A 12,718-nucleotide genomic window follows, 5' to 3' on the forward strand; every position below is an offset into this window, starting at 1 on the left:
ATAGCTTATAGCTTTTGTGTGTTGTAGAGAGTCAATAGTGTCAACGCTTAATGTTTTGTAATAATTGAGGTGTAAGTGTGTGTGTAAAATTGCTGAAATAAAAAGTTGGCAAAATTAGTTCCTTCTGTTTCAATTGCATTTAGAAGAAAAAGGGGGCTGCTGCCTGTGTAGGTTTTTTTTTTTTTTTTTTTAAGTGAAAGCAAGTTTATTAAGAAAGTAAAGGAATAAAAGAAGGGCTGCTCCATCAGCAGAGCAGCCTGCGTGTGGAGTTTTTAAGCCTGCCATTTATTATTATTTTTTTAGATAATAACATTTGAAAGGAATAATAAATATTGTTTTGACAGAAATTTCCACAGTATTTAAATACTGTTTTATTTTTATCAGAATCACTTGATGGCTGCCAGGAAGGCATTTGACAGATTTTTCATACACTATCCGTATTGCTATGGTTACTGGAAAAAGTATGCAGACCTTGAAAAGCGGCACGACAACATTAAACCATCAGATGAGGTGCGTACATCACTGAATAAACTTATCTCCAATAGGTACTGTAAGCCAATTGATAACAAAACAAAGATTTTTTTTTTTTTTGGCTGGCAGTACCTACCATTTATGGTCAAACAATTTTTATAGGGTATTTATTTGCATTTGTCACTCTTGTGGCATTTGTAGCTAATATTTTCTCTCTTTGTTGGCAGGTGCGTTAAACCTCTACAGTTTGTCAAGCTTTGCAGTGCAAGCCTCTGTATTACACTGCAGCTTAACAAGTAGGGCAGGGCTTTTCTCTCACTTACATTTATTTCTCATTTTCCAAACAATATAGTTGGTTTGCTAGTCACATTTGCTACGTCTTATTGCATTTTTGGTCAGACGCTGTCATTGATGCTCTAATGGGTCTGTGCCCTATGGTCTGTAACCCAAAGCCTGCCCACACAACCCGGTCAGAATGCAGGGACTGCTGCGCTTTGAAGATCAAGACTCTGCACGTGGGGATCAGAACATTGCCATGTTCTATCCAACCTCCACCCAAATGGTAATGGTAGATTATTTAAACAAAATTCCAGTAATTAGTATTTCTAAGGTTCACCGGATAACACAGTGTTGCCTCTCTGTTAAGAAATAATTAAATATTTGAAGTACAGTTTGCTGTTTTCTTCTTAGGTTTATCGGCGGGGGCTTCAGGCAATACCTCTTAGTGTTGACCTTTGGATACATTATATAAACTTCTTAAAAGAAACATTGGACCCTGGTGATCCTGAGACAAACAATACAATAAGAGGGTATGTGGAACATTGATAGTGAAATGTATTTTATGATATAAATAATTATTCTCATGTTGATAATAGAGCTTACGAAAGCTAAGCTGGAAGTTTAACTTCTATTCCATTGTTAAAAAAAGATACATGTAATAAACTTATGCTTTATGATTTGAAAATGCAGATAATAATAAAGCCCTCCTACAGTCCATGCCCCTTATGTCCCCAATTCCACTCCTCAAGGTTAATAGCTTGGTGTGTGTTCTTTCAGATATATGTGTAAGTACATATTTGTGCGTATGTTTTCGTACTGCTCTTTGACTTTTTTTTTTTTTTTTAACAATGTTCGGGTATCTCTTCCTGCCATATTTTTTAACAATTACAAAAAGTATTTTATAATACTTTATAAAAAATATCTTATAAGCCAAAGTACTCTATTTCACCAAATCCTTATTTATAGGAAATAATCAGTGCTACAGTGAACATCTCTGTACAAGTCAATATTTTTTGTAGAATGCACTAGAAATGGAACTTCTGTCAAAGGGAACACACAGCTAAGTTTTATCAAATGTTCCTTCAAAAATGGTATCGATTCTAAACTCCCACAGTGTATGAAAATAATCATTTTCCCACAGCTGTGCCACATTTTTTGTTTGTTTTACCTCCAGCGGCATCTCTATTTTAATTTGTTTATATCTTGGTTGCTCATCCTGGTTTACCATCTTCTCATATGCTTATATAAGCCATTTTTTTAATTACCTGTTGATATCATTTGCTCATTTTTCTATTACATTATCTTTTTCTTGATTACAGTAGTTTGCTAATGTATTTGTTTTTGGTTTTCAAAAAAAAGCATGTGCATATTGCTTAAGAAGTTAGCTAATGTTAAACTGCTTGTAACAAAAAGTACCCCCTCCACCTCCCTTCAAATATTTTAGCTCTTTCTTCTGGTATTTTCCACCATGTGTATAACAGTAGGTCTATGTTGCTTGCTTTCTTTCTCTGTTAGTTGTAGACAATTATGTATCTGTTACAGTAAATGAGAATTTTAACCTACTTACACTTTGTTTTCCCGTTCCTTATCTTTCCAATATAGCTATAGGATAGGTTTCAATAATCAGCTTCAGTATTTTTTTTAAATCATTGTAAATCCATAAATAAGGATGGGCACAGTGGCTTATACCTGTAATCCTAGCACTTTGGGAGGCTGAGGTGGGAGGAGTGCTTGAGCCTGGCAGGTTGAGGCTGCAGTGAGCTGTGATTGCACCACTTCACTCTAGCCTGAGTCACAGAGTGAGACCTTGTCTCAAAAACAAAAAACATTAGCTGGGCATGGTGGCGCATGCCTGTAGTTCCAGCTACTCGGGAGGCTGAGGCAAGAGAATTGCTTTAACCTGGGAGGCAGAGGTTGCAGTGAGCCAAGATCGATCGTGCCACTGCACGATGAGTTTTTCTTTTCTTCTTCCTATTTTTCATATCTTAGACTTTGTCTGGCTTTTTGAGGTGTTTCCTTGACCCTTGTATTGGATTTTTAACATCTTCCATCAGATTTTTTTTTTTTTTTTTTTTTTTTTTTTTTTTGAGACAGAGTCTCCCTCTCTCCCTCAGGCTGGATTGCAGTGGCTCAATCTCGGCTCACTGCAAGCTCCGCCTCCTGGGTTCACGCCATTCTCCTGCACCAGCCTCCCGAGTAGCTGGGACTACAGGCACCTGCCACCACGCCTGACTAATTTTTTGTATTTTTAGTAGAGACAGGGTTTCACTGTATTAGCCAGGATGATCTCCATCTCCTGATCCGCCCGTCTCGGCCTCCCAAAGTGCTGGGATTACAGGTGTGAGCCACCGCACCCAGCCCAGATTCTGAATATCCAAGAATCTTTCTTGTTCTCTGAGTGTTCCTTGTTTTATACTCTCTAATTCTTGTTTCATGGCTGCATATCTTTTCATTATTTCTTTGATGATACTAAGGATAGTTGAGGTTTTCCTCTGTTCCCAGGGCTGTTTTCTCTCAAATTTTTCTGTTTACTCATTTTCATCTCTGAGATATTTGATCTCTGGATTTTTGTTCCTATTACAGATTAGATATTAACAAGCTATATGAGCCAGGCACAGTGGATCACTTGAGGTCAGGAGTTCAAGACCAGCCTGGCCAACATGGTGAAACCCTGTCTCTACTTAAAATATAAAAAATTTAGCTGGGCATGGTGGCAGGAGTCTGTAATCCCAGCTTCTCAGGAGGGTGAGGTAGGAGAATTGCTTGAACCTGGAAGGCAGAAGTTGCAGTTAGCTGAGATGGTGACATTGCACTCCAGCCTGGGTGACAGAGTGAGACGCTGTCTCAAAAACAAACGAACAAACCAAAAAACAAAAACCAGCTATATGGAAGCACTGTGTGTTTTGCATAGGGCATTGTCAGTTGGCCTATAGTGTTTCACAGTAGCGTAATCATGTGGCCACTCTTTTTTGCTGGTGGATTCCCAGTGATAGTAACCTTATATCTTATTCCTGAGCCAAGCAGTTGGTTTAGAAAAGGATAATTTTATTTACCTGGGGAATGGAAACCTAGCTTCTGAAATCCCCATAGCTGGGCAGGAAAGTTGAAGATTTCTTGCCATTCATTAAGTATACCTTCTTCTAAACATTCTGTCTTCATTTCATTATCTTCTTGTCTTCTTCCCCTTTTCTCCATACTTTTTTCAGTGTCTGGTTAATTTTCTGAATCATTTGGGATTCTGTAGGGACAGTAACATCTATTTTATTCTTTTGAAAACCTTACACCAAATATGCACATGCATGCATGCGCAGACACACATGCTCTTCAATCTTTTATCTCTATATTAAACATATTTTCTCCAATGTTGGTACGTTTTTAACTTTGGTTATGGTGTCTTTTATCATATGGAGTTTTATTTTTCCTTAGTGTGCTTCTATTTTAATTCTTACTGGTTTTTGAGTTTTGTGCCTATTTTGCCAAAAATATATAAATCCTGTATTTTGTTCTAACTTTTCTATAGTTTTTTGCTTATTCATTTATCTGAATTTAATTGCTGTCTGTCGTGAGATAGACATTAGCCTTTTATATATTCCTACTTTTGAATTAAAATATCTCCTATATCATACACCAGATACTCACACATTGATCTCTTTTTGTTTTCTTGGCTCTGTACTGTTCATCCATTTTTCTGTTACCTGGCCATTGCCAAACGTGTAATTGCTATAGCTTCCTAGTTTCTTATATTATCTTTCAGGAAAATGCCTATTGCATTATCCTTTTACAAAGTCATTTTGCATTTTTGTATTCTAGATGAATAGTAGAATTTGATTTTTTCTTGTTCCTCTCAACATTTTTTAGCACTTTATTGAAATTGTGTTAAAATTGTGGTTTAACTTAGGGGAGTGTAGTTGTATACTTTTTCAAAATCTCTCAATTCTAAGATACTTATCTTGAAAGTATGTCTCTAAAAGCTTTATCCCATTGGAGAATTAAATCCAGCGATTAAAATTGCTTACAGAAAGGCTGGGCGTGGTGGCTCACGCTTGTAATCCCAGCACTTTGGGAGGCCGAGGCGGGCGGATCACGAGGTCAGGAGATCGAGACCACGGTGAAACCCCGTCTCTACTAAAAATACAAAAAATTAGCCGGGCGTGGTGGCGGGCGCCTGTAGTCCCAGTTACTCGGAGAGGCTGAGGCAGGAGAATGGCGTGAACCCGGGAGGCGGAGCTTGCAGTGAGCCGAGATTGCGCCACTGCACTCCAGCCTGGGCGACAGAGCGAGACTGCGTTTCAAAAAAAAAAAATTGCTTACAGAAATCTCTTGACATGACTAGGTATTTTAAAATACTTCGTAACAAACTTTTTTTTTTTCCCTTGGAGACAGTCTTGCTTTGTCATCCAGGCCAGAGTGCAGTGTTGAGTGGTGCAATTTCAGCTAACTGCCACTTCCACCTCCCAGGTTCAAGTGATTCTCATGCCTCAGACTCCCGAGTAGCTCGGATTTCAGATGTGCACCACAACGCCTGGCTAATTTTTGTATTTTTAGTAGAGATGGGGTTTCTCCGTGTTAGCAAGGCTGGTCTCAAACTCCTGGCCTCATGTGCTGGAATTACAGGCATGAGCCATGGTGCCTAGCCTGTGATAAACTTTAATGATAGAATTTTAGAATTGAGAGGGGCTTTTGAGAGATTTAAAGTATATGTATACTTTTTTTTTTTTTTTTTGAGACAGAGTCGTGCTCTGTCGCCCAGTCTGGAGTACAGTGGTGCAATTTCGGCTCACTGCAACCTCCGCCTGCCAGGTTCAGGCAATTCTCCTGCCTCAGCCTCCCGAGTAGCTGGGACTACAGGCATGTGCCACCATGCCTGGCTAATTTTTTGTATTTTTGTAGAGACGGGGGTTTCACCATGTTGGCCAGGTTGCTCTTGAACTCCTGACCTCAGGTGATCCTCCCGCCTCAGCCTCCCAAAGTGCGACAATTATAGGCATGAGCCTAGAATCATGCCTGTAATCATTTCACCACGCCTCGTGAAAATATTCTCAAATTGAGATAAAATTTGCCTTTCTTTAACTTCCTACTTGTTTTAATTTTGTCTTCTGTCATAAATCAGTCTATACAACAGACATTTCAGATTTAACAAATACTGAAATGTCTACTCTTACCTATTTACAATGTGTACATTTTGAATTTAATTTTCTATTTGATAAAATTACATAAAAAGTACATTTATCTATTCCCTTTGTTTTCTCACTCTTTTTAAGCAGCTGTTGTATGCTTTCTGTTCTGTCCACCCTTTAATCCCTACTTCCATAGGAAGCAGTTGAATATAATTTTCGAAGTTAGCATTATCTTCTAAATTTAGAAATAATATTTTAAAAGTTATTTTATCTTGGAAAGATAACTTAAGAGTAATTTAATTTTTCAGAACTTTTGAGCATGCTGTTCTAGCTGCAGGAACAGATTTCCGTTCTGACAGACTGTGGGAAATGTATATAAACTGGGAAAATGAGCAGGGAAACCTGAGAGAAGTTACAGCTATATATGATCGTATTCTTGGTATTCCAACACAGCTGTATAGTCATCATTTTCAGAGGTAGGTGGGAAATTCTGATCATTGAAACATCTTTGATTACTCAGATAGTTGGTAATATTAAGTATTATAATTCTCTTGAGATGTTATGTAAGCTTTTATTACATTGAAAGAGGAATAAAGTTCATTGCTAATCACAACCTACGTGCTTGCTTTTGACATTTTTTTCATATGCCTTATGAAATGTTTAGAAATTTTACTGTTTTAGATAGAAGTTTCTCCTTATTCATTTTAATAGATAAAGAAACACAGGAATTCTGTCTTATCTAAGGTAGTTCAGAGTAGTGAAGGAATGAGAAAATAGTACCTAAGTTGAGTTATTTATTTATGGCATTAAATTGACACAGTGCCTGGCACATGATAGATGCTTATTTTTTTGAAACTTAATGATTTGCTAAATATACATTCTTGTGATTGCTATAACACCTTGTATCCAAAACAGTGAAGGATGCATTTTATATAGTAAGTGGTATCTATTTTCAAACACTCAGGGATCATTCCATTTTAATTTTCTAACATGATTTTTCTGTTACAATTGGTATCCTTTTATTTTAATGATTACTGTTAAAACAACTAATTCTGTGTGTCATTATTTTTGTGTTCTGTTTTCTGCTTTATTCAGAGTATCCCATCAATAAGGATCCAGAAAGTCTTTCTGAACAAGTATGAGGACTGTGTCTTTGCTTTTTTTAAATTGGCATGTTTTCTATTTTTTGTTATAATTTTTATGAATAGTACTGTATAAACTTAGTATTTTCTATTTTTTGTTATAATTTTTATGAGTAATATTGTATAAACTTAGGTACTTTTTAAGTGAGTGATTTTCTAAATTTTTTTTTTACTACCAAAAGTAGAAGACTTTTATGAAGCATTTGTAAAGTACTAAGGATCAGTGTGCTAGAGGTAGAAGTTATATAGACTCAGGTTAGAAATAGGAAGCATATAGATAGGAATATTCTCTCTGCTCTTGATGAAATAGAGGAAGCAGGCAGGTTTCTTAGGTATAATGACCTAGGAAGACACTTGCTGAAAGACATTAACACAAGTAAGAATTGGCATATGGAAATGCTTGGTAAATAGTTACCAAATATGTAAGTACAAAAGTACTTAAATTACCTGATGGGCCAAAGAGGGTGTCTTTTCATAGACTAGTTCTTCTGTGAATTAAAGTATAGGAAAAATCTATGACTACAACAACTTTACTGATGATGAAAAAGAATATGTGTAGGAAACACACAGACACTGTGCTGAGTGCTTTGTAACTCACTTAATCCTCCCATTAACCCAGCGAGGCAAGTACTATTGTTCCCATTTTATGAGAGGGGAGACACAGGGAGATTAGCATATTTATCTAAGGCCACAGAGTTTGTAAGTGATTGGAAGCTACTTGGAATAGTATGGCCCATAGACAGTATGGCCCTAAAGTTTTTGATATGTTCTCCTACAAATCTTTTTTATTTCTAAGTAAATATCCCACTAGGCATTTATTTATTTATTTTTCTTTAAGTCGTCAGTTACCCAGGCTTTTAAAAATGCATATATACTTGTAATAGATATTAGTGGGATTATATTACATATACTGATCTATAATCTGATATTTTTCACTTAATGCATTTAGAACCACTTTCCTTATCAGTTATAGCGAACTCACAAGTAGTCTTTACGCAATTCTTATAGTTGATATAAGTTAACTAATTCACATGACTAACTGCTTTGAGAACCACTGAATGTTTTGTTTTCCGTAACACATGTCTCTTTCTTAAAGTCATTTATTTAGCATTTGCTGTGTACCTGTTGATAGGCTATTTAAGTTGTAGGAATGAAGGCCCAAAGAAGCTATGTGTAAATAGCGTTGCCTGTGAGTTGGTCAGAAGGATAGAGGAGGAGGTGTTTGTTAAAAAACATATTCTAAGTGGTATACAGTAATAATGGAAATGTTTTTATTGTGCTTGTGCATTAGGCTTGTATATTGGATGTACCCTGCATATTATCTCTGAGATAATGTCTAATTTAAAACCTTCTTTAGCATGAGGACTTTGTGATCTGGTCTAACATCCAGGTCCAATCCCTGGTAGTTCCTGAGCTCTAGACACACCTAAGTCTGAAAGCTTCCCAAAGGGCAGTGTTGTTTTATATCTTCATGACTGTAATACCTTTTCCTCTTTCCACTTGTCTAGTGGACTTCTATTCCCTGAGACCACAGTTTTGTGTCTTCTCTGTGAAATTTTCTCTAGTTCACCTGTATTGAGATATCTAGTCTGTTATTTGTGCCACGACTTTACCTACATTTATTTACATTTATATCAGCACCAGTAACACTGCTTTGAATTTATGTCTCTTATATTCTCAACATGCCTGTCAGTTTCTGAGGCTTCATTCTTTGTATCTCTAATATTTAGGAATAGAGCTCAATATATATTAGGCACTCAGCCAGTCTTTACTGAATAAATGTTAGCTTTATAATACAAAAAACTGCTAAAAAAAATACTGCTTAATATTATGCACATTTTGTCACTGTTTTAAAGAAGTTGCTACATGATGTAGCAATCAAGTCATTTTAGATTTATGTACTGTGTGTAGTTATTTTGAAATTTTACCTTATTTTAAGTTTTTAATTCATTTGTTGACAATTTTGAGTTTTAATATTCATCTGTAATTAAATCTGTGTTTTCATACTACATATTTGAGAGTTACTTCCTTATTTTTAATTTTTTAACATAAGCTAATCTATGTTAATTTTTTTTCCTCCTGGTGCTGAAATGGGCCGTGAGCCTCTGTATCCATTGACTTTGCAAAATTTAAATTAGATTCCAATGTTATTTGTATACTTTTTTTTTTTTTTGAGGTGAAATCTCGCTCTGTTGCCCAAGCTGGATTGCAGTGGTGCAATCTTGGCTTACTGCAGCCTCCACCTCCCAGGTTCAAGTGATTCTTCTGCCTCAGCCTCCCGAGTAGCTGGGATTACAGGCGCCCGCCCCGACACCGAGCTCATTTTTGTATTTTTAGTACAGATGGGTTTCAGCGTGTTTGCCAGGCTGGTCTCGAACTCCCGACCTCAGGTGATCCGCCCGCCTCAGCCTCCCAAAGTGCTGGGATTACAGGCATCAGCAGGCGCCTGACCTGTTGCTTACTTTTTAGTAACATTTCTGATAGTAGTACAGAGGTGGGAATGGGAGTTGTGAGACTAGAGGCTCCAAGGTCATTTTATGTTTATCCAGCTTAAAAGTCCCGAGGTGATGAACGTGTATTTAAAAGGTGCAGTCAATAGGACCTGGTATCTAATGTAAATGAAAAGCTAGGTGGAAGAGATTGAGAGATGTAGTGGTTGACAGTACCATTAATCAATATTAGAAATGCTGAGGGTGGCTGGGCATGGTGGCTCACACCTGTAATCCCAGCACTTTGGGAGGCTGAGGCAGGTGGATCACCTGAGGTCAGGAGTTCCAGACCAGGCTGCCCAGCAAGGTGAAACCCCGTCTCTACTAAAATTACAAAAATTAGCTGGGCGTGGTGGTGCACACTTGTAATCCCAGCTACTTGGGAGGCTGAGGCAGGAGAATTGCTTGAACCCGGGAGGTGGAGCTTGCAGTGAGCCAAGATAGCACCATTGCACTCTAGCCTGGGCAACAGAGCGGGACTCCATCTCACACGAAAAAATAAAGAAATACTGAGGGTATTCATTTTCAGATGAAGATGCCACACTTATTTTAAAATATTTCATATTTGAGGTTCCAAAGGTATATTCAAATTGTGATGGTATAGATATTTTAACTCCTCAACCTGGTGTTTTTGATTAAAATTTATATGTATACAAATTATTGCATGTTTTTATAAAATAGTGAAGTGATATTTTTTTCAAAAATCTTTTTATAGATTAGCTTAAAACTAATCCATATTTCTTTGTGCAGAGTATTGGCAGTTGGATATGCTAATGTGATTAGGAGAAAGGTTTGGACTTGTATTATAGTTTTGAGAGTCATCATGGTATACTTATTTCAAGCTGTATCAATGAGATTGGCCTTAAGTGTGTATTAATAAAAATAGATGAGAACCAAATGGAGAGTGGAATTCTTGGGAATAGTAGCATTTAGGGCAGGTAAGAAGGGGAATAAGACATAGAACAGCAGTCAGAAGCTTGGAGGAACATACTACAAAACAAGTGTCCATTTAATTTTGTGTATGAGGTAATTGATAATCTTAATTGGGCAGTTTCATTGGATTTTTGCGTACTCACGTGTAGATGAGGAGTATTTGGGAGGTGGGAAGGAAATGCTGTATTTGTTGGTTATTTACAAGTGATCATTTAGAATTTAAATATGTATTACAATATTTAATTTTACTGTAACTTTTATGTCTTTGTAGTAAAATAGATTCTATGACACACAAAGAATAGGTATTATCATCTCATTTTACAATTGAGGAAACTAAGATTTAGAAAAAAGAAAAACTTTCCTTAAGTCAGATAACCAGTAACAGACAGAACTGAGGTTTGAATTTATGCCTGTTCATGCCTTCTCTATTCCACTGTAAAGGTAGGAAGAAATTGAAGATGTCTATAGACTGTTTTATCTTATGGTAGTGTTTTATCATATATGGTAGGGTTTTACTATAGAAAAGAAAGAGAACTAAGTTATGATATTTTGGTTTCTTTTTTAAATCAAATCCTTTGAAAGAGTAGTATATAGTAGGAATCTCAATATGAGATCTAAAATTATGATTCGAATATATATATTTTTATTGTCTTCCTTTAGATTTAAAGAACATGTACAGAATAACTTGCCTAGAGATCTTTTAACTGGTGAACAGTTTATTCAGTTGCGAAGGGAACTAGCTTCTGTAAATGGTCATAGTGGTGATGATGGTCCTCCTGGCGATGATCTACCATCGGGAATTGAAGACATCACTGATCCTGCAAAGGTAATCAGTCTTATTCTAAAGTTTGTCAGTGGCCAGGTGTGGTGGCTTATGCCTGTAATCCCAGCACTTTGGGAGGCCAGGGTAGGCGGATCACCTGAGGTCCGGAGTTTGAGACCCGTCTAGGCAACATGGTGAAACCCCATCTATACTAAACATACAAAAATTAGCCAGGTGTGGTGGCACATGACTGTAGTCCCATCTACTTGGAAGGTTGAGGTGGGAAGATTGCTTGAACCTGGAAGGCGGAGGTTGCAGTGAGCTAAGATGGCACCACTGCACTCCAGCCTGGGCCACAGAGCAAGACTCCATCTCGGGGGAAAAATAAGGTCTTTAGTGCAGAAGAAACTGGACCTGTTATCCCTTGACTCCATGAGTGGCACAGTGATCACTTACATAGCTGGCCGTTTACCCAGTGACTTGTAGCTTGTTTGAAGTTAATTTCTGATTAAGGCAAGTGGGGATTCAGTAGCTGGTATGTGTAGATTTAAGGTAGAGAATGTATTTTACTACGAGACACCCCCCAAAAAACTTAGAAGGAATATTTTGCCTAGGTTGTGTATCTACTAGCCCAATTTAAGAAAAAAAGAAAAAAAATATATGAAAGTTGTTAATTAGGAAGTTGTGTGATAAGTTTTAGTGTTGTTAATGGGATTTTGCACATAATTGCCAACAGTTAAAAATCTACCACTATTCTAAGACTAAAATATCTGAATAATACTTCAATGTAAGCAGTGATATTGAAAATTTTCAGTATACGGTTTGTGAGATTTATTTTTTTCCCTTTTTCTTCCCAAGCTAATTACAGAAATAGAAAACATGAGACATAGAATCATTGAGATTCATCAAGAAATGTTTAATTATAATGAGCATGAAGTTAGTAAAAGGTGGACATTTGAAGAAGGTGTAAGTGTTTTTGTTTTGTAATAGTCTTTAAAATACAAAGTAGGAATAATTTATTTTTCTTTCAATTTTGATAGTACTATCTCTGTTGTAACTTTATTTTTGCATATTTAAGCCATAACTTCAGATGTTTGTCTCATTTATTGTAATCATTATCAGTTTTTCCATTTTCCCTGATCAGTTTTAGAATGTTTGAATTCAGATTTACTTGAATTGCAAGATTTCTGCTTAATCTGAACAATTTTATTCTAATTGTTCAGGTTTTAAAAGTCAACTTCATGGGGTTATATTTTACATACATTACAATTCACCCATTTTAGGTATATAGTAAAATGAGGTAATTTCCCACAGTTTTAATTCTTTGGTTTTTTTTCTGACTGCTCTACTGAGATATAATTCACATGCCATATAATTCACCCATTTAAAGTATACAGTTCAATAGTTCTTAGTATATTCACAGATACGTACAACCATCACCACAGTCAATTTTAAAACATAATCACCACCTCAAAAAATAACACCTTAACTTTTAGTTGTCACTACCCCTACCTCAGCTGCGAC

The 12,718-nt window shown here is 36.5% G+C and overlaps 1 protein-coding gene across 5 annotated transcripts in view; it reads left to right on the top strand.

Moving 5' to 3' along the window:
* The window catches only part of PRPF39 (pre-mRNA processing factor 39), a 29,883-nt gene that overhangs the window by 10,950 nt on the left and 6,215 nt on the right, over nt 1-12,718 (top strand). For 2 of the 5 annotated variants that reach the window (XM_058429507.1, XM_032134764.2), the window contains 5 exons: nt 385-510; nt 1,162-1,280; nt 6,176-6,343; nt 11,092-11,257; nt 12,053-12,160. In XM_058429507.1, coding sequence (XP_058285490.1) covers nt 385-510; nt 1,162-1,280; nt 6,176-6,343; nt 11,092-11,257; nt 12,053-12,160 — 687 coding nt within the window. Of the gene's footprint in view, nt 1-384; nt 1,034-1,161; nt 1,281-6,175; nt 6,344-11,091; nt 11,258-12,052; nt 12,161-12,718 lie in introns of those variants that run through there. The other 3 variants (XM_058429509.1, XM_032134770.2, XM_058429508.1) reach the window with 3 other exon arrangements.

The sequence above is a fragment of the Hylobates moloch genome, unplaced genomic scaffold (genome assembly GCF_009828535.3).
Source record: "Hylobates moloch isolate HMO894 unplaced genomic scaffold, HMol_V3 SCAFFOLD_16, whole genome shotgun sequence".
NCBI lineage: Eukaryota > Metazoa > Chordata > Mammalia > Primates > Hylobatidae > Hylobates > Hylobates moloch.